Source organism: Nyctibius grandis, chromosome 4 (assembly GCF_013368605.1).
Source record: "Nyctibius grandis isolate bNycGra1 chromosome 4, bNycGra1.pri, whole genome shotgun sequence".
NCBI lineage: Eukaryota > Metazoa > Chordata > Aves > Nyctibiiformes > Nyctibiidae > Nyctibius > Nyctibius grandis.
Genome location: NC_090661.1, coordinates 56,154,521 through 56,177,495, shown reverse-complemented (window position 1 = coordinate 56,177,495; position 22,975 = coordinate 56,154,521). Strand labels below are relative to the sequence as shown.

The window sequence follows — 22,975 nt, the reverse complement described above, 5'->3', positions numbered from 1 at the left end:
GATGATTGATCTTTACTTACTTTGCCTAAACTGGCTTAATCCTGAACACACAATCATATCCCTTCAGTGGTAACACACCACAGCACTGACCTTGAGATAAGAATATTTCACTCAAGGGATAGTTTAGAAAAGTTAACTTTACCCCTCTTATGACAAAAACTTCCTAGAAATAGATTTCCACTGTAATAAAAATGGATTGGGGAAAAAAAAAAAAAGAGTGGGTTAGTAGAAGGTACACACCCATCTACCTCATGTTGTATTTCTGTGGTTGCCCCGGGCTATGACTTTTTCCCCCACACCCCAAGACAGGGCTGCAACTCACACCCCATGGCATCAGAATGCACCCTGGCAATAGCTACTCCAAAGGCCCCTCTAAAGTCGTTCCTTATGATGTAATTGATTTTTCTTCTGCATAAAGCACACAGGTTGCAGCAGTGAATGGGACTTTTCGTGGTCTATCCATTGTCTTGCCTTGTCCCTGCTGCAAACATCTAGAACAGCAAAGATTCATTTATAACCCTAGAGGAAGGAACATGAGATGGAAAGCTCAGGAGCAAGCAATTGTTTTACTTGTATCACTAATGATACCTCCCATGAATAAAAGGGAAATCAGAGTAAACACTCCATCTAAATGTTCTGTGAATGGCAGATATGCAGTTGTAATGATTAAGATCTAATTAATTTATTTTTATTTATTTCAATTAGACAAGATACAACGGATTGGGCTGGCTAGTACGCAAAGGGAATGGTTATTGCCTGTTTGGCTTAGTAAGTGCTGCAGGATAGTGCTTCAATTTACCAAAACCTAAAGAGGTTTCAAGATCTGACTATTGTATAATAGTGCCAAGGAATTTAATACCATTCATGTAATTCGGTGGTGACACTCAATTTAAAAGACAATGTTGTAAGTCACAAAGTTAGATTTTGGATCCCTCGGCTCATACTGGCACCACTGTTTTGCACAGAAGAAATTACCACTGGGTTCATTTGTGTCATAGGAAATAAAGTCAGAATAAGGGCATCAGAATTCAGTGTTTTTACTGTGTATACTGAAAAAACATCTGGAAACGTACACACCAGGAGATAAGATCCCTCCGTATGTCCTCAGACTCAGAAATCAGCCCAAAGCTTCTAGATCAGTTTCTGCAATTATATTCTGATTACAGCCAGAACTACAACCCGGTCAGCCAAACAGGCTATGCTCAATTCCCAGTAGTCTGAATTCTCTCTGGCTGTCCGACTATTGTGTACTTTAAGCAAAATAATTAGGTGGTGCTGCTCTTCTTGAGAGTTTTATTTTTGTTTTAACAGTTAAAACCAGATGGATTTTTTTTTTGCCAAAATGCTAATTCTCTCAAATGTAGTATTCTAATCTGACAAAGACAGGGCATGGAAAGTGTAGAGGAAAAAAAGCCAACAAAGAGGTGAAGAGTACTCTGGTCAGAGTTGCTACTGTTACCCATGGAAAACATAATTAAAGGGATGGATCAGACTCACAATAAATTCAGTCCTCTGGAAACATTAGTTGAATCATTAGAAAACATTCACAACAGCCTGCTCTGATTTCTCATCCACAGCTTTTCCACTGTTTTGATACATCCTGACCAATGGCAGTATAGCTTGTTTCAGATGTCCATACAGAATCACACAGAATCACAGAATGGTTAGGGTTGGAAGGGACCTCTGGAGATCATCTAGTCCAACCCCCTGCCAAAGCAGGTTCCATACATCATACCTTAAGTGGTAAAACACAAGGGAGTTTAGTAAGGAAGGTCTGAAACTGATTACTAATCGTGGTCCAGAGGTTGCTGGGCGAATCCATCGGCAAGGCTTCCATAAAGGTAGCAATATTTTCCAAACAGCGTAGCATTGCACCCCCTGCTGGTAAATTCTTTCTGTTGTTTAAACCCTGGGAAACAAAATGAGAACTGTACACAAATGCACACATGCAGAAATGGTCCCTTAAGCAGTATTTGGAAATGCTGAGGTTAATTTGTTCAGACCAAATACTACTTACTTCTCCTATAATGCTAATGATAAAATGTTGTGCAGGGAATTTGAACTGTGTATGTGACAGTTAAGTCTAGTTCAGTTCCTAAAGTATTGACCAAAAGATTTTGAGCCAAAATGTTATAAGCAGGGTCCTAACTCATAACCTGCTTAGACTGGCACAGCAGTAAAAAAAGCAGAACTCGTAAAGTATTGTCCAGTGGATTGACCATGTTTTGCTTTGGACAGTTTTAAACAAGGTATGTTCATTAATGTTCAGTAGACCACGTATGCTTTTTTGGCTTGTATACTAGGGTCAGGCCTGGAAAGACATAATCAGTTTTAAAGTGATGTCAAAATCTTTGTATGAAGCAACCGCCATGTTCTTGGATGAGCAGGATACATGCAAGTGACTAGTGCTAGTGGGAGGATAAAAGTTACAGTAGAAACAAGCCAAGTGCACAGAAGGCAGTCAGTGAAAGGCAGGCAATAAATCTCTGGACTGCATAGAGAAACTGCCATCAGATACAGGGGAGAGGGAGAACTGAGATGTATGAGCAGAAACATTCCTGAAAACCAGAAACAATGCTGGGGGAATGGATGGCCCACACTACCAATGTGTAGGACAGCTCCAGGAGCTGGTCTGAGGAAAAAAAAAACAAAACAAAACAAAACAAAAAAACCCCAAAAATATCAGTGAGAGCAAAACCCAGAAGGAAAACAGTGAGAACAGCCTAATCCTGCTTCCAGGGAGGACAAAACAAAAACTCACATTGCTTTTGGTGATGCAAGTTTGAACTCTTAATGAATGAAGAGAAATGATCCAATATGCCTGATAATGCTAATAAAACTAGCACTATTAACAGAGCTGATATTGATTGCCAACATACCTCTAACAGCTGGCTCAGAGCAGCGATGGAACTCAGCTCACTGAAGTCCATAAGAGATGTGGCCAGGGTCCGTAAAAAACTTCCATCTGAAATTTGAATGACATTTTGCACTGTCTGTCCAGACAGAGGTAACTGAAAGGGTCAGAAATGCACTCAGGTACTGCACATTACCTTTAATATTGCTCTGGAAGAGCTGGGGGAAGATGCCGTTGGGAGCCAGCTGATGGAACACACAACGGAGGAACTGCTTGGCCACACCTGCAGCATTTCCAGGGATCATCATGCTGAAATGAAGAGAAAGAAAAGGAGGAAGAAGAAAGAAATTGCATTGCAGATGAAACACTTCTCAAAGCTGACTACATGGAGAAAATAAAGATGATCCTATTCTTTTTAATTATGGAAGTGTTCAGTTATGAGCAAGACAGTCAAAAGCAGAACTGTCCTGATCCCAAAAAACAGTTCAGCATGTTGAGTTTATGACATCAGCTCAACTATGCAGAGCTGAAAAGGTTATGTACACATACATAAAGTATTTAAGTCTCAATAAATAGTTGCATTTTTCCTGATTCTCTACATAGTTTTATTTGTGAGTCATCTGAGTGTGAATATAATTCTGCTCTCACCTTGTGTATTTCAGTGATACAGGATGAGGTTCTTGGCTTTACCATAAAACACATGAACAACAGGTACACACATTATAATATTAATTTGCCTCTTGCAGTTTCCTTCAAGAGATGAAGTACTTCCTAATCACTCATAAAATGAATGGTTTCATTTAAAAAGCTAAAGTATTATCAATTTACTCATAAACTGCACATCTTAACATTTTTTACAGCTTCTCAAAATGAATTTATCCTATTCAGCATCTGATTTACATAATGAGACATCACTGCTAGGGGTTCTCCATGGCCAAGGATGATTCACTTGATTGAATGTATGGAGATAGTTTATCGAGAGAAATACTGAACATAGAACAAGCTAGAAAAAGCTGCACTGAAATTGTGGAAACCAGAATGCATCTTTAAATTAACATCTGAATCTGAGTTTTTTCAAGTTCAAGACATATGAGTATGGGTTCCTGTTCATCTTCAGAACACATGAAATACTTGAAACAAGTGGGAAAGGACAGGTTTTTCCATTTACTCACAAACCTTAAATAAATTTTAAAAAGTTAAATTTAGTTGACTTCAGGGCCAGGGAGGATGATGTTTTAGATTAATTGTTTCAATTTGTCCAAGGTATCCTTTGCTACCATACCTTTCTGCTTGATTAGAAAAACTGGTACTTGATGCCAACCTGGAATAAAAATTAAAAAATAAGTGAAGCTCATATGCTTTTTTGGTGTTTCATTTTAAGTAAGCCAATAAAGTATATTTTTTTTAAATAATAAACAAGAATTTTAGAGAACATTTAAAATGTCACCAGAAAGGTCTTCTGATTTACACAACCTATAAACTCTATTCAGTCTTGCAGTCTCACAAATACTTAACAGCTCTAAAGACAATTTTACTTGCCTCGCTGTACTAGCATGAAGATAATGAAGTAAAGCTATTGCCTTACATGCACATCATAGATAATTACTAACCTAGAAGGATTTGGAGAAAAGTTTGCCAGAAGCTGTCTACTGACTGAATTGTTCTGATTAACACAGCAACATAGACTAAGCCAATATTCTCTACTTGGCAGTCTGAAGTGAGGCTGATAGCACCAGATTTTGGCAGTAAATAATTGGCCTAATTTCAGAAACACTAAGTACCTACGAGCTCTTACAAAGTCAGATGAGAAATACTGGGTTCTCAAAAATCAGGTCATTTATTTTAGTACCTAAATATAGACTTTGAAGCCAAATATGGGCATTCAGCAATGAAAATACTGAACACAATCTTAAAGCAAAATCATGCACTTCAATATCCAAGACATGTAAATGAACAGAATCAGGGCTTATAATATCAAAGCAACACACCTTTAATACTAAAAGCCACTAAAAAAAATTATAAAGATATACACTGGAAGCATCTCTTACGTACAAAACACCGTGCAATTTTTACTTTCATTTGCTGTGCATCAGTACGTCAGCTGGTATAAATTGATATGTCTAAACGGAAAGTTCACAGAGCTATGCTAATTTACATCTGATGATGATCTGGCCTTCAATGTTTATCTTTGATTCACAATCCTTTTAGGCTGGATTTAGCTGTTGCTCAGTCCTCTGTCAGCCTCTGTTCTGAAGACCGTTTCCTCTCTAGTCACGACTGCAAAACCCAAAAAGGACCCTAAGGCAGCTCAGTCGAATGCATCAGTGTGAACCAAAATGGTTATTTTCATTAATGATGCATGACAAACTGGGGACACAGCATACTTTCAACAGTGCAATAATCTCAGGCTGGATGGTGCAGGGGATTGAAGATTATATTCTCTTCAGTTGTCCCAGCATAAATCAGAAAAACTCTAATAAAGTCCCTGACTCCACTGTTATTGGAAGGAGTCCACGCTAAAATACAACATATTAATCCTGCTGTGCAAAGCTAATTCTGGGTGAAAACAGGTCTGAAGCTACCTTCAAGCAATACAGTCCTTGATTCTGGAATAACTGTAGCATCTGTTTACGTTACAGCACATGAGGATTTCCGCAGAATGCAATAAGACTAATCACATGCTCAATGGACATTACACTTATTTTCAAAAAATCTACTAAGCATACAAATACAACAGCATAAAATATTTCTTCTAAAAGAAATTCAAGTCCTATGCAAAGTTTTTCTCTCCTTTTGAATGCAATAATGCAAGCGTGGGTTTTATGATAAACAAAACACTTGGTTTCTAACTTTGGAAAAAACTTCATGAGACATGAACTACACTAACCACTTGGCACATCTGAAACTTCTTAAAATTTATAGTTCATATGTATTTATCATTACTACTCTAAATATTTTGTTGCACAAAGGCCATGAACCCCCATCATTACCTCCACTCTGCAGACCACAAAGCAGAACAGTAAATGGACAGTAGAGGGTAAACGGATGTGTTCAAATTTGTACATGTTAAGAATAGAATTTAAGCTCTTCAAAGCTCCTCACTAACTCAAGAGCCTAAATGCTATTTTCAAACAGGGCTTTGATGCTTGGAAAGCTAAATCTCACTAGAAATCAATGAAATAAGAATCAGCAAGTCAAAAACCTTGATTCAGGAACTAGATCATAAAGTTATGTCAGCCTTATAAACATGTCAATTTCTAACTCTCAATAACTTGAACGCAGAACTTTTTCTCTTCTGAAAATGCCACTAGATGCCTATCTGTACCTGTGGGTACCCAAATAAATTTTGAAAATCTTTCTGTGTTGTTTAGGTATGCTAAAAGACCCTGGATTTCCAAACTCCTTGTTTCCTCTTCTAAGCATGAAAGTAGTAGTTTTTTTTCTAAGAATAAAAATGCAAGCAGTCTAATTCATTCTCACCTCTGCTGTCAGATGGGTATTTGGAGGTAATGATACAGCACTGCTGGATGAAAGACAGTGGTTTAGGTTGTGTACATGATGCACCTGAATGCCTCTCTGCTTGTATATGCTATTTATTTTGCATGTATTCAAACTAATTTCTTTGTGGGGAGCCTTTTACTGGACTTAGAATTTGTCAGCAATGACAGCCAGTAGGAACAACACAAGACATTCACCAGGAATACCCCATGTTGCATGCCATCTGCTGCTCTAGAACAATCAGCTGTTTCACTCCAAAGACGCAGCATTTCTTCCTCAAAGCACAGAAAAATGTAGCCCGCTCGGCCCTCGTCCCTTGACAACTTATCTTCCAAATTATTTACTCTCTCTGGCTGTAGTACTGCTATATTTACAAGAATCACAGGGAATGGATACCATGTCTAGATTAGAAACTTTGTCTCCATCAGAGTTCATTAGCAGTGACAGCAGGGAACTGCAGCCTTGCAATTAACGGAAGTGAAGGCCTTGAATAGCTGCTGTGTTTAAATGGAATTGGGAGGTAGTGGAGAGGCAGGGCTGCGAAGAGCCATGCCCCTGCAGAAGTCAAGGTCAAACAATTTTAACTTCAGTCACTGAAAAAAAACATGGATAAGGAGAGCTGCGTGTCATTTCTGCACTTCTAGTGCTGCTTGGAAGTTTATTCTGAAATACTCCCAATGCATCCTTCCCACCTCTTAGGCAGGAAGTTGTGGAAGTGGCCGAGGCAGCAATGACAAGTAATACAATAGTAATGGTGCACTTCAATCATCCCATGCACACTGGGTAAAAGTCACGAGAGAAAAATAATAGAAACCAAATTTTAAGACCTTATCAGAGACAATCTCATGCAGCAGCTGGTTAGGAAACCCTCATAAGGAGATGCAACTCTTTACTTAGTCTTAATTAGCATACAAAATATGGTTGAAAAGCCTGAAGATCTTCAGGTGTGCTAATGAATTATCATACCTAGGAGTCAACAGTCCTCCAGGAGCAACAAAATTCAGAAAAACTAACCACATTTGTGCATAACTTCTAAAGCAGGAACTACATAAAAGTGGAAAATTCTGTCAAAGCAGCAAAAAGGGGTAGCCAAGAGAATTCAGTCTTTCTTTGCAAGAAGCACAGAAGCTGTTTAAGAACATTACATTGGAAGCACAGGGCCAATGTACCCCACTTGTTAAGAAAGACTTCAAGAGAGCAGAAGAAAGGAAAGGTGAGGGAGGCTATTACAAAAAAGGTGGCTTATTTCAAAAAGCTGAAGTCATGTCTCGAATGCAGAAAAGAGCATAAATTTTGACAAATTCATGTAAAAACCACAAGAAGGCAGGCCAAAAACAGTTCAAGGAGCAACTAGAAGAAGCAATAAAACCTAACAGTAAATTTTTCTTCACATAAAACTGGATCAAGAAGCACACCAGAGTATGCTGCAGCAACTGCTGTTCAGGTAATAAACAGGGCACTCAAGAAAGATAAGGGTACTGCCAAAAAAATGAATTAATTCTTTACTTCATTGCTTACAGTGGGACAAGCCGGGGAGACTCCCGAGCTGGAACCTCCATTGGAGGGTAAAAGGGGAGGACATCAAAGGAGCTGCCCAAAATTGATGTGACAGTGGAAGAAGTTACATAAGAAATTGATAAAATGATGAGTAACAAAGAAGCAGACAGAACCAGATGTTATTCACTTAAGAGGTTCTAAAATATACAACTTCCTATAGTGAAGTTTATGCAAACCCAATTCCAGGCACAAAATTCTTTCAGTCATATGGGAGAGAGGGAAGTCCTGAATTTACCTTCCTACAGACTGCATAATGTCCAACAGCAGAGGAGCAGCCAAGTCTGGACTAAGGTGAATGAAGGTTGAAAGCACAACTATGGCCAGGCCTAGTGTTTCTTCATCATATTCTTCAAGAATAGCCCCACAGTCATGGCACCTGCAAAGAACAGTTTTAAAAACTGACATTAACAAACTTAAAACAAAGTATTACTATATATACATATGTGTATAATTATGTCATTTTAAGGTACTATTATTTAGCACATTCTATTAAAAATTTATTTAGAAAGATAATGTAATTGTGATCTTTGTATAATAACAGTCCATGGCGTTCAAACATTAATAAAGCTTCTCACTAGCTGCACTGGCTGTTTCTTCACTGACAGATGAAAGATGGCCACAGGGCAGGCCTTGTTTTGGGTCCTTCATTGGTAATTGTTAGCCAGTTCCCTCACTGTATTGGACTGCTTCAGTTTGCACAATCCAAGAGAAATCTGCAGCACTGAAGACTGGCCCTCAGCAATGTGAACACCAGCCAGTTCATGCGACTTGGGCTCAGGCGAGGGCTTAAGTGTCTGGCACTCTTCTATTTAGCACCATAGACACAAACAATGACACTCATAGATGATCTTAAAGAGATGGAACAAATTCACATTGTCCTTCCTGTCAGTCATGAATTATGAATAACAAATTATACAATTAGGAAACAATTATCTGATTGGTCCCACAGCAGTTATAGCTATTAAGAAAGAAACTAAAGGACCTCTCAGGGGCACAGAACCTTAGATTTCAGAGAAGTCTCCTTTCCCAGGGCAGATTTGCTGCTGAGTCACTTATTCTTCCTGAAATGCTCAGACAGCTGATGAAGTTCTGAAAGGGCTCTGTAACGTCTAGTTATAAAGGGGATGTCAGATTTAGGAGAGATGAGACAGGCTTTCACAACCTATGAAAAAGGCAAACCAATGTGGGAACTGGCTTATCTCAGCCCAGTGGGAAGGCTTGCTTAATTTGATCAATCAGTTGCTAATGTCTCCAACAGATTGTGATATTTTAACTTAATGGAATTGTACAGGAAATTTTCTTGCCTTTGTTACTGAACAGAAAGAAAATATGCCAACAAAGATACGAAAGTCAAGCTCAGCTGGTCTGTGTGTTAATAGGTAGTGCTAGAGCTTTGGTGAAGTGGCCAAAGGAAGTGCCAAAGATAAGCCTAACTTTTGGGATGCTTCACTTTGTCACACAATAAGGTCCACTTTCCAGTCACAGCCTGCACAATGGCCCTGTCTTTCTCTAGTCATCATCCTGGTGTGTCTGTCTACTGGACTGAGCGCAGGAGCACAAGCAAGAATTTCCAGTTTCTCTTCCCAATTTTTGACCAAATCCATGTATGGCTCCCTGCTGACTGATTTACTTCTCCATTAAATGAGTACATTTATGTTTAACACTTCCTTTAGAGGCATTTTAACCAACCAATTAAGGTTTTCAAAAGCTTTTGGGATCAGTGAGTATCAGCATTAAAAATGCTATGTTGATTACACATTATTACACATCAACAGTTACCTATTTCAACAGAAACCCAAAGGAATTTTTAAAAAGAGCTTCTTTTTTTCCTCCTAACACGAAAGTGGTTTCTAATGGATCACAAGGAACCCTTGATTTAAAATAGGATGGAAAGTGCTTCCCCTGCCCTCTGCGCACATGCCAATAGCCTGAGTCATCATTTTGCAAACTCACACAGGTCCTACTGAATTAAAAGCACATCTTGCTGACAGTGCTTAGAAACTCTTTACTTTGGGGTAAAAACAATAATTAAACAACTTAGCATAGAGATAAACGATAGAATGGACTTTATATTTCCATAAGGTATATCTATACTTTACTTGACCTATTTGAAGTTCAACTAATTCTTTGAAAGGAACTGAAAAAGAACTTACTTGTCAGTCATCACAGTGGGCTGGTCATCAGCAAATTCTTCTGGTGCAGGTACAAACATACTGACTATACTGGGTGCTGACAGCAAGCTAGATTTTGTGGCACCTTAAAGCAATTTGGGGAAAAAAAAATGAAAAACAAAGGAAAGAAAATCACTAAACAGAAATCCAAACTGCTTAAAGAGCAGACTTCTAAAGAAGAGACATAATGGGTTTACTGTGCATTGAAATAAGAAATAAAGTGTGTCTACAAAAGGATATATAGCACATTCCTTGCTTCTGACAGATTATTTCAGTTACCTAGAACTATCAATTGGAAAAAAAAATAACAACGAAGACAAATTCCAGGAAGGCGGATGTAATTGTATCTACTCATTTTTTAGGGAGAGAGGACGACTTTACAGTTGCTATGAGACTGGACACCAGAAGATTTGCAGTCTTCCCCCGTACCTCTGGGAAATTACCTTCCCATAGTTCTTGGTGACAAGAAGGAGAAAATAAGTTCATATGTCTCAACACTGGGTTGTCAATCTATTCATACCACCTCTAACAGAGGCATAGGAGAGAAATCAGGAAAGGACAGCTAGAAGAAATAATTCATAAGGAGCTGAGAACCATTGATAACAATGGTCAACACTGGAGGGTTGACGATGAGAAACACTTTCCGTTGAAAGTCTTCACAAGCATTTTCATTCTCTGAAGCTGAGTTGTTCAGCTGGGGCATAGCCACTGTAATCATGCCAACATATGGGGTTCCCTTTGCCTTTGGCACTTTTTGTGCACCTAATTTCTGATAGATGCTTGTTTTAATAGGAAAAGTTATGTATAATGGAAGATTCAAACTCCTGGCTTCTCTGAGTTCTGCTTTCCAGAATTACAGCAATATCAGGTACACATATTGGAACACAGGAGGTTCCACATAAATATGAGGAAAAACTTCTTTACAGTGAGGGTAACTGAACACTGGAACAGGCTGCCCAGAGAGGTTGTGGAGTCTCCTTCTCTGGAGACATTCAAAACCCGCCTGGACGCATTCCTGTGTGACATGATCTAGGTAATCCTGCACCGGCAGGGGGATTGGACTAGATGATCTTTCGAGGTCCCTTCCAATCCCTAACATTCTGTGATTCTGTAGTTTGACAGTCTAACATCGCTCCAGTACGGTGGTTTTCCTCCCTTGGTCCCTTTGTTTTCATTAAGTAGACAACAGCAATTGCAGAAAAAAAACATAAAGAGGAGGCAACTCTGTACGGTTGCTAAGAAAAGCTCAAGAATAACAATCAGACTCATTCGTGAGCCATCAGAAACTTGGATCAAAGCTACTGTGATGTACGAGCTATGTCATTCATCTGAGATGCCTTGTGATGATCATTTAAATATTGTTAGCAATTTCATTCTCTAGGTCACTAAGACAGAAAGAGAGATTCAATTCTTAAAGAAAAATATCTCTTTTGGTTGCCACATGTAGCTGACATGATAGAGGCAGCATTACTCCTGTTCCCATACAGTTCAGCTCCAATATTGAATCCAGGGAGCTCAGCTGGCAGACACCATCATTATCATAGAATCATAGAATTGTCAGGGTTGGAAAAGACCTAAAAGATCATCAAGTCCAACCGTCGACCCAATGCCACCTTATGTACATAAGCTGTCCCCAAAGGCATCTCATTCTAAAGACCAGTCTATGAAAACCTCATTTTGTGAACCAATTTTTAGAAGGGTACCAATGCCCTTTTGATGCCAATTCAACCACAGATTAAGTAATCAGTTATCGACTTTCTTGCCGGTTGCTTCAATCCTCAGATTCAGATTTAATGTTAACATGAGCCTGTTCTGATAATATTTAACTATGGAAATAGGAGGAAGCTTCTCCACCTAAGCTAAGTTCAGATGGAATTTCTGATGAGATAATCCCATTTACTGCAGCAAAAGCAAATTTAATATCAACTCTCAGGCAAAATAATCTAAGAAGATCCCATAATCTCTGAACTCAATATGTGGAGTGATGAGGGCTTGTTTCACAAGAATAAAACAGGTTTTAAACAACCATTTTTCTAAGTATGGAAGAGTGCAGTACTTCATAATTGTCCCCTGAGATTTTGTTGGATATGAGCAGACACTCCAGGAAGTCCAGAATACACTTCAGTAATGTGGGACACCATCCAGAATACAAGGAATAGGAGTAGATTTTCACATATTTCTAGCCAGTTTTTTCCCCCCACACAAATGAACAAAGATCCCTCTACCATGACTTTGGAAGTTTCACTGTCATGTCCTTTCTCTAGATGTAAGTCCCATTGTAGCACACAAATGCTAAAAGCTGTCATAATGCAGGTTACAATGTTGGAATAAGACTTAACTGCTCAAAATAAAAATGTCCTCTCTTGTGCACTGAACAGTAGGAAAAAAAGAAGGTAGGTCACTGCCCCATTGCAAGGCTGTAAGAAAGTCTGGATGTATTTTGACTGTGAGAGAGGAGAGTTCATAAACAAATGAGATTCAACCACACTCTGCATACAGTCTTATTTCCAGGTAGACAGCCAAAACAAGTACTAGCAGAAAGCCAGTACTTGTCATCAGTTGTCCCTGTCTTGAATGAAATGTCTTGTCTAATAATTTTTCAGTAACCTACATTCTGTAGGACAGTTGAGGGCTTTAATACAGATGAATGGAACATAAAATTCCACACCATTTAGTACTAACCAAAAAACCTTCCTGGCAGCCTTAGCAGAGAGATCATGTCAAATGGACACTGAACTAACCTCTGATTCTTAGTGGTGGTCCCTCCAAGTCAGGGTTTAGGCAAACAGGAACATTGCACAGCCGCTTTCCATGCTGTACCTGCTCTGTGAATAAATACAGAACTTCAGTCTCCAGAACTATGAATCCAGCATCTGTCACCAGCACCAGAAGTCCTCAATAGTTAAAACAAGAGAAAGACAACTACAACAACTACTGAAAAAACAGAGTTAATTTTTTAAGCACAGAAAAGCCGGGGGCGGGGGGATGGGGAGAGAAAGATGAAAGAAGTCCACAAAGGAAAAAGGACACATAACCTAATACCAAAGAAGGCATTTTAGAAAAGAAAGCATCATTAAACAAGAAAGGAAGTGCTAGCCATAAAGATTCAACAAGATATGGAATATATGAGTCACAAAAAGGGAAAGACAATGTTTAGAAATACCAAGAGACTACAAGTCAGGTATAGTTTGTGCTGACAGAGGCTAGACACAAAATGTTTTTATTTTACAGATAGCAAGCTTGGGAAGAGTGGCTTGAAATAAGAAATGAGACACATGCTTCCTACCAATGCAAAAAAAAAAAAAAAAATAAAGCATGCATGAACCAGGCACACATCATATACTTATGTGGGATAAGACTATTTCCTAGTTGTTATACCTGATTATAATGAGTCTTAAAATTGTGGTGTGACATTTAAATGACAAATAGTCACACTGAGCATTTGTCCTGAAAAAAAAGCACCTGTTTTCTGTCCAAATAATAATTTTACTTTCAGGCTAGTGGTTGAAAAAGAAACTGAGAGATGCAAAGCTATCTGGAAAAGAACATTTTACTTTGTATCTCCATGCTTGGAGGCCTTTAGCTGGAATTAATGTTAGAGGGAAAAGTCATAGATGTTGTAAAGAAAACCAGTGGACTCAGAACAAGATTAACAAGACAGAGTTCCTAAGTGGGTTAGAGTACTGACTTGTTCCTCTTGAATACAAGCTAACTACTTCTTGCAGAATGAATAACTTCTTCATCTCTAACACCCTGCCTGAGAAACTAAGTGATACCAGCTAAGTCTCTTCAATAAATAAACTTACCTTAACAAAAAAAAATTGTTATCATTGACAAATTCTGACCTTTATGATTTAAGTATCTCATGCTGACCATGCTACTCAGCAAACTGGATTCACTTTGATGGAACTTGACGCTGAAGACTGAATTAAGTAAAAATTTTAACTCAGCTTTCCAGAACTGGTGGAGAGACATTCATTCAGCACTCTAAGTTCCATATAAAGTTTTAAGCATTCCTTTCTCTGGATGCATCAGGATCTGCTGATAAACTCCTAAGAAGCACGATTCCATAACATTACTAACATCAAGATGGGCAATAAAGTATCTGGCATTTATAATAAACTAGAATGAATTCATTGTTTAGTGACATCTCCTATCAATTTGGTCATAACAGAAAATCTTTTATAGAAGAAAAAAAATCAAATAAAACACTTCAGTAATGAGGAAATTATGTGCTTAATTCAGTTTTCATTGCTTTGCATTCATCTTAAAGGGAGAAAAACAAGTCAGTGAGTGAACAGAAACTTCAGGTGTTCAGCATGAACTGGCAGAAACTTCTCTAAAAAGAAATAAAACTGGCTGGTATAAGGCACAACTCCTTGGTGTACCAACACCACTGTAAACATACATGCAAATAAATGATTCCATGCACCAGGGATGAAATCCCATACCTATGAAATCAACAGTGATACTTCCATTTCATTCAATGAGGCCAGGAAATAATGTAAGTAATCTGCAGAATTGTGGGGACACCAGTATACCAGAGGGACTACCTCCCACATATCTAACCACTCCAATTCATACCAGGTGAGAATCTGGTACTCACTATAAAGTTGCACTTTAGACTTGAGATTGATTACTTATCTGCAATGGTAGAAGAGAAATGCTCACTTTTTTAATGGATTGATATGAAAGTAATTGATTTAGGAAATAGAAATAAAGAACAATAAATGCAGCTCACCAGTATCCCAAGTGCTGATATTGTGGGGAGCACTAGACTGGTGTTCCAGCTGCCTCTTCATTAGCTGGTTCATTGTCAGAGCTCCCAAAGAGCCTCTTTTCATTTGTCTGAACTGAGCTGCAAGTCAGAAACGCAAAAGGATTTCACAGGCTCAGACAACGTATAAAACTACTCTTATTTCCTGATCTTACAAGCCAGCATAAGATAAATACTGAAAGGACAATGACTGTTGCTCCAGGGATCTTGCTCAAGTCAATATGCACTTTTCACACAACTACACAGGGTACAATTCTGGCCCCAATGACATTAGTCATAAGTGACTTGGATGCAGGATCTCATCCACTGCGTCAACCATCAGTGCCTTTCTCTCCCCAAATGTCATGAAAGCTCTTCAAAACACTTGGTATCTGTGAAGTGTAAGATACTACCCCAAAATTCCCATGCTGGCAGGTGGCGTACTTGATTCTCACTCACATATAATGCACTGAGGAAGGAAACTTCAGTCTCCTCCCAGCAAAGTACGGAGGACTGCTCTGTCCATGCTCACCTCAGGAAAACAAATTCACTGACTGTGTACCACCAGCACCCTTCATGGGTGACGCAGCCTGAACAGGCCTCCTAAATACCCCCCACTCAGGCATACCACCTGCACATTCTGAAGCATGAAGCCAGCATCCCTTTAAAGATGGGTCCCTTTTGTAACTTCGCTGCCATTCTTCTTATGTGCAGCTATCAAGCAATAAGCATTTGATTTTTCCTCGTCCAACTATTTATGAAACTTCTTTAAATGGATACTACCGTCTGCTTTAAGACATGTGTGTCACTGGATAATGCTCACACACACACACACACACAAAAACCCACCCAAACAATTGTGGAATTAAAATTTAAGACTTTTTTGGTCATGTATTTTCTCAGTGCTTAAATGGAGGAAGAAACAGATCATATACAACTCCTGGCTTTTTTACTTTTTTCTCCATTCATAAGAAAATCCAAATTGAACAAACATAATACATTCACTTTGACAGTTGAGTCTGAGCAATATATTTCCACCACTGAAACCAAAATCATTGTTCACAGTATGAAGACAGAGTTTTAAGGCCCTGCTTGAACAAGGCATGTGAGACTGCTGACATGCATCTCCATGCAGGAAAGTTTTTAAATTGTTGCCTTAAGTATAAGTTTAAGTGCTTTCCTCAACAGGGCCTTAAAGCAAGGGCAAAGCAAAACCTTCTAATTATTATTTTCTTCTGCAAGTACACTCAACATCATTAAAAAGAGTATTAATATAATATCAGGTAGTTCCGTTCTAAAATTCCAAACAGTACCCAGCTAAGCTCCAAAAATAAACCCAGCATTTCTCATTATTAACTGTGATGAAGAAGTACAACGGACAAACTACAGCGTTCAGAAAACTGAGGGCTTGAGTGCCTTCTCCCAAACCTGCTCTACTCAGTTTCTATCTGAGAGTTTCAAATTCAGAGAAAGCAGAGTACTCCCTAACAAAACAAATACAGGCCCTGAGTAATAATAAACACAATTATAACTTCAGTGGGAATCTGCACACTGAAATTCTTTTATTAGGTGAAGTATTTTAAGTTTTCCATCATTATATCCTTTCAATGTATTAGAGTGCAATTAAACTCTATTTTTGGTCCAAGTACAAACTTCTCCAGCGTTGCTGCAAAGCAGTTCTTGTATAACTGAGCTTCTGGAACTGAACCAGACCAAGAGACCATTTCATGTTTCACTTTTAAAAGTTATATTGCAGCTGCCTTTCACAGCAAATTAGGAGAAAAAACATAATTTCCATCGTTTCCAGGGCAAGGATTTTAAATAGATGCTTTATCACTTTATCAGGCATAGAATTTCCTGATGAAAGAACAGCAATTAATGTCAGAACTGACAAGACTGCTTGGAGTGCAGATGACTGTCAAAATATAGATAATTATCTCTTTGAATTTTTTTAACAGCTTTTGTGATTGTAATTAAAAAAATTTCATGTATATTTCACTTAATCAGGCTATTGTTGAGCAGGTTTGGATTTCCAGGGTTATTTACCTGATTTCTCAAGGACAGCCATGATTTCAAATATCGATAAGTTAAGAAAAAAATCTAAAAAAGAAAAAACCCAGAGAGCTGCCTGCCTTTGAACAGTGTTGGAGCCAGGCTGATTGCTGTGGACCAGCACATGACTTTTCATGCCTATGATGGACTAGTGGTGTAGGGAGGAAAGTTTTCCTTGATCAGGTTTTCTACAAGAAACCTAACAACCATGAGAAGATCAATAACCTTCATATAGTAGCTGGTGAGCCTTTCATATGCTAGCTAGTGATCTGGTCAATCATCCCTCCATTGCTGTGGGATTCTCTACTCAAGAAGAGAAGTCCAGAGCCAAAATCTTCCTGTCACAGTTTATGATGTATGCTTTATGTTGCCAGGCACTGGCTGTACACATAATGTTATATATTTGTGTTACAGAAGTGCCTTGCATTCACAGTCCTGATCAGGGCTTATTATGCAAAGCACCGTAAAGACACATAGTAAAAGGTCAAAAATATTTCAGTCTAAATGGACAAGAGATGCAATGGAAGCATTCACATCCTTTTTTGCAGTTGGGAACTGAGGCACACCGAAAGAGGAAAGGAATATTTACAAAGGAATGTAGGCTTAATATCATATAGATACTATTCTCGATTTCATATATTGGAATTTACAGGAACACCTAGCACTCAGTGAAACCAGAGAGAGATAGGTCTTAACTGGCACCTCTTTAGCTGCTTTAGTAAGTGACATCCGTATTGTTAGGTGGCCAACAAATGTACTCAGACTATGAGATGTACATGACATGAGACACTTGTGGTAAAACTGGAGAGGAAGCCTCGAACTTGGAGTACTCGTCTAGCATGTCTAAAACAACATCTTCCTTTAATAAGCCAGACACCCCTTCCAATCAAATCAGCAGATGCTGAATTTCAGAAATTAAAGTTTAACTTTTCTACAGCAATCTGAAATCGCAGTTCAGCAAGACGGTTGAGCTGATGCAGCAGCAAACTGGTATCAGAGCAGCTCATCATTTCTCCTCCCTTTTCTACTAGTCAGAGTCCTGCCTCATCAGCCTTCAGATGTGTTACTTAACATTACCTGGATGGACATGCCATTCTGGATTCTGTCAGTGTTCTAAGATGCCTCCACCTTCCAATGTTATCTACATCTGCTCTGCTAAGCCATGTGTCAATGTCTACTTAAACCAACCCAGTTCACTTTGCATTGAAATGGGCATGAGAGTCTCAGATAAACAGCTATTGCATTTCAGTAAGCAGCTGAGGAAGTGGCATTTCAAGGCATTTTACAAAAATTTACAAAATGAAACTCAGGGGAAGGCATTTACCATACATGATATGCATCTGACACACAAATACAGCAAAACTTAGATTCAATCCTCAAACCAGAGGTACACTTACTTGATACAGAAGAGTGACTACTTGTCTCCGGGACACCTGCTTCAAGGGTCGGTGCAGATGATGACTCTCTTGGCATTTCCAGTGTTGAAAGCCCTTTGGCAGCAGGATCTGCATATGAATATTGTGCTTAAACTCTCAGTATTTAGAATTAATAAATATTTTCCATCCGCTTTCTCCCTGGATGCCTTTTTCATATTGTTTCAGTCATCCATTCACCATCTGGCATTCCCAGGAGTTTTAAAAGGATTCAGTGTGTGTGTCGTAAGAATTTTTATAGAGGCACAGGGATCACTTTTTAAAGGAGATTTCTACCTATGATCTTTAGAGCTCAGAACTAGTAAATGCACAGAGAGTTCTATTTTGATCCCACTCACAGAGTGATTATCAGAACCACCAACATGGAAATAAGAGAGGTACAACTGATGTAAAACTAGTTTAAGTGACATCTTAGCATCTTTTAAAAGCCTTATCTCCATGTTATCAACTTTCATTCAAAAGGCTGGTGATCTAGCAGTTCATCCTAAAGATTCAAAGAGTTTAAGATTCTATCATTAAAACTAATGTTTTTATTTTATGATAACTGATACTATCAATACGGGAAGAATAAAGCAAAGAAATTTTCAAGTGTTGACGGCTGGTTTCAGCATATCCTATAAAAATGAGTGTGTATCTGTGCTATAAAGTCTCAAGCAGGAAACTGTAGCCCAGCACTGCACACTTGAAGAAACAACCCATTTGGATTTTTAATTCAGAGTTCATTTATATCAGAAGCTCTTCTAAGACACATGGAATTATAATAGGCTGACAAAGCTTGAATAAGACTTTGAACTTATAATCAGCCCACTATGATGGCAATATTAAGCCTACTTAAATGAATTACAACACATATGTTCTCAAATAAACTAATCAATAAGGCTAAACAAAGCAAAACAGAACATGAGACACATTAAACTACCCAAGCCACTAAATTATCTAGTTAGCTGAATTGCCTGTATCAACCTGTAATGTAAGTGAGCACTTAATGAGTCACTGTGAATGTTTTATGCTCCCCTCAGATGACACACTTAGATGCATGCAGCCAAATGACCATCATATATGCTATAATCCTAGGTTCCACGTGGTGTTTCAGAACTGGGACAACCCTTCCGAGCAGTTTCAAGGATGACAGTGTTAGTTACTGCATAAAAACTGGCCCGTACTAATGGTCAAAAAAATTTGAGTCTAACTGCACAATTCTTTCATGACCACTCTTCTCCAAGAACCTATGTGAAAGGTTCAAAAGCACTCAGCTCTCTTTTGTTTTTACAAAGCTCCACTGGTTCTTCAGCTTACTGGAACCACAACTGGGACGATATGCCTGAAACAAAGGGAACAGCATAACTATGATCACACTGAACGATTTCTCCTTGTGAAAGTAGAATATCGTAACAGGAAATTATACTGTGGTTCCCTCTGAAGCAATTAAGAAAGTAAGGTCAGGAATGCATAAATATTCCCCCTCAACTCACTAGCAACAAAGAACTGAGGCCTGAAGGATTCTTTCCTTTTTTAATTAATATGTTAAAAAAAGACGTAAAATTCTACTACCTGAAAAATCCTGAAAAAACAACCAGCCACAGAAGTGAAGAGGCAGCAGCACACAGGTTTTAAAATTGTTTGGCAGATCCAATTGGAAACTGAGGAAACAGCTAAAACACACTTTCTCTCCACCTGAAAAACTTAGTAACAAAACCCTGTATTGAAATGACCTGACCAAACCTGGGATACACAGAAATACTATATGGTTTTCCCCATGCTTGAACTTTAAATCTTTAACAACGACAAGCCGTGTAAACTTTGTGGATACCCAATAAAAAGAAGGCTACAAAAAGTTCTTAGTGTATAAAAACAAAATATGTGCATATGCCTGGTCCTAAGTGCAGACCTTGGAATTAACTGTAGTTAATTCCAAGAGCTCTTAGTTCTGAGGTCTACAGCCTGTTCAGCATGATCCAGTCTGCTTTCCACTGCCTTATGCTTGCAGAAGAAATAAAGGCCAAAATCACTACACACAAAACAGAATCACTATAGCATAGACTAGATTAGCAGGATAAATGGCACAGAAATATGACAATTTTTCTGACTCCCTGCATAAACAGGCCATGGAGTTTTACTCCTTAACTTGGATATCAGAACTAATATTTTTGTCACTGAGCTCCATTTCCTTTTCAAATGGGCCCTCACACACACACGGCTCCTGTATGGTTAGTATGTTCCTTGTGAAAAACAAACACCTGAAAGCATTCAGCTAGCTCAGACCACATCAGATGCTATACATACATGTCACTTGCTATACACGTACACATCTCTCATACCATTACACTGGTCTGTAACTAAAACTTTCACGCAGTAATAAGCCTTTTGATTGGGACAGTGACTGAGCTCACCTGCCTCCTTCTGCTCTCCGAGCTTGTCAAGGATGTTAAAGGAAATGTCCAGGTATTCTCTCTGAATAGCACTCACAGCAATCTTCCTCTGCTTCCTCTGGCGAGGAACAATCTGAATCTTAAATTCTGACTCCTCAGTCTCCTCTTCTTGTTTCTGCTCTGTGTTTTGTTCAGTGTCAGACTCTGTGTTGGTATCAAGTTTATCACATTCTGTTTGGTTTTCAGAATCTTCAGGGACTTTAATAAGGACTGTCTTCACATTTGGGCTTGGAATTGCTCCACTAGGTCTAATTTCCTCCACACTGAGCTCGGAGTTATCATCAAGGGACAATTCTGGAAGGGCAAATGACTTCTGCAGCAGGTCCCTTTTCTGTTTCAGTGTTAGTGGGTTCCCACAGGATATGTCCTGAAGTTCTTCTGGCTTAACTAACTCTGAAGAGTCCTTTTTATCTTTTGGAGAAGTGGAAAAGATCTCCTGTATTCCTGCTGAAGCATTGTTGCTTGTATCCTTAGAACTAAAGTCTTTGGAGCAATCTTCAATACTGAACTGGACCAGTGGAGTTGTGCTGAGACTGAGTGCAGAGACATTGCTAGGAGTTGAGGGAGACGACACTGCAGTTTTGCCAGAGACCTTCAGCTGATTTGTTATTTCTTCTTCTTCATCGCTCTCCACTATTCTAAGGGGAGGAAGTGGCTCAAAGACTAAAGAGTCACTGTCTGAAGTGGAGAGTACTGAATGCTTTTCAGGACCCGATGTTGAGTCAGAGGACAAATCTATTAGATCTAAATCTTCCTTGGGACCAGGAGGTTTAACCGGAGAGTCCACTTTCACTTCATAGGTTTCCATGCAGTTTAGCCTAACTTCTGGTATGACAGGTCTTCTTGTTTCCTGGAAACTCTCTGTACGAGGAAGATTTTCTTGTGTTTCTATATTTTCAGCTTTAGTAGAAGAATTCTGCTGAGATCGTCCATAATCACTCTGCCTGTGTATGGCATAAGCAGCAGGGACAGGTGGTTTTTCTAAGTCACACCGATCTATGCAGGACTTCCTGCGATGTTCATCTAATGAAAACAACAGGGAGTCTGCATTCCCTATATCAAGAGATTTTTGTTTTAGAGAGCGCAGTTTTTTTTTCTGAATGCTTTCTTCTCTCACACAGCGTAGAATACTGTCTTGTAAGGCCCCCGCCTCTCTATATTCAGCCAGCTCTATTTCACCTGATTAAAACAGAAAGAACTAATACTACCTCAGTTGGAGACTTCTGGCAGATATCTTCATCTTTATCTGACAATTCAACACATGACTGGCATTTCAAATACAAACCCAATTGTCTAAATTTTGTTTTAACCTCAGAGCCACAGATTTTTACAATGAACAACAAAAAAACCCTACTATTTGGATAATAGGGTTTATCTAAATTCTATCCAAATTCTACTCATCCTGACCGGATGCACCCTGAAGACAGACTGCTTAACCTTATGCATTGAATAGAAGATAGCACAGGCAAGTAATTTCTAGACATTTGGGATGGCTGCATTAGGCATGAGAGATGAAAGAAGAAATGAGCTACACAGACCACTCTGAAGAGGTTTCAGAGTAAATTTGGACTACAGCATTTTGGACATCAGTGTATACTAGAGAACATCTACATGTTATTTACTGCAGCAAAGTGGGCTTAAAGTGGATGCTTCTAATTCAAGAAGCAAGGGTAGCAATAGCAGTGAGGATGTGGCAGCACGAGCCTGAGATCAGACAGGTGTTCAGAGAATTTTTCCCCCAGTAATCCTAGACCCCAAGAGAGTCCAGCAACTGTCACACCACATACTCATACCTCCCCATCCTAGGGAGGAGTAAAGTGAGCACAGTTATACTTGCTGATACTACCACTGCATTGGTATATTACTATGTGAACACATCCATTGAGAACATTTTAAAAGGTTATCACTGTTGTTATTATGAAAGACATATTTTCAAATAAAACAGAATATTCCTTATCCTTATTATCCCCATATTTCAAAATGCTCCACATATGAATCACCATGCAAAAAAAAGCAGTGAGAAAAGTTAAAGTAAAGTAGATGTTTGCTCTAGTCAGAATCATTCCCCCCACTGTGCAAACACCTGAAATAAAAAAAGGCAGGTGAGTGGTGGCAGACATCTCTATTTTTTTAGGGTATTCATTTCAGAAACCTAAATTTGAAAACAAAATTCTTCCTATTTTTTGAAACCACCAAGTGACCCTTTTTACCAATGGAAAACCATA

General features: G+C 38.8%; 1 protein-coding gene across 2 annotated transcripts in view; it reads right to left on the bottom strand.

The window, feature by feature from the left end:
- The window catches only part of UNC79 (unc-79 homolog, NALCN channel complex subunit), a 126,401-nt gene that overhangs the window by 37,103 nt on the left and 66,323 nt on the right, over positions 1-22,975 (bottom strand). For both annotated transcript variants that reach the window (XM_068398114.1, XM_068398115.1), the window contains 10 exons: positions 20,712-21,929; positions 18,286-18,393; positions 14,822-14,938; positions 12,822-12,905; positions 10,063-10,165; positions 8,145-8,285; positions 4,137-4,175; positions 3,051-3,163; positions 2,880-2,965; positions 1,736-1,909 (listed from right to left, as the gene is read on the bottom strand). In XM_068398114.1, the coding sequence (XP_068254215.1) occupies positions 1,736-1,909; positions 2,880-2,965; positions 3,051-3,163; positions 4,137-4,175; positions 8,145-8,285; positions 10,063-10,165; positions 12,822-12,905; positions 14,822-14,938; positions 18,286-18,393; positions 20,712-21,929 (2,183 nt within the window). The remainder of the gene's footprint in view (positions 1-1,735; positions 1,910-2,879; positions 2,966-3,050; positions 3,164-4,136; positions 4,176-8,144; positions 8,286-10,062; positions 10,166-12,821; positions 12,906-14,821; positions 14,939-18,285; positions 18,394-20,711; positions 21,930-22,975) is intronic.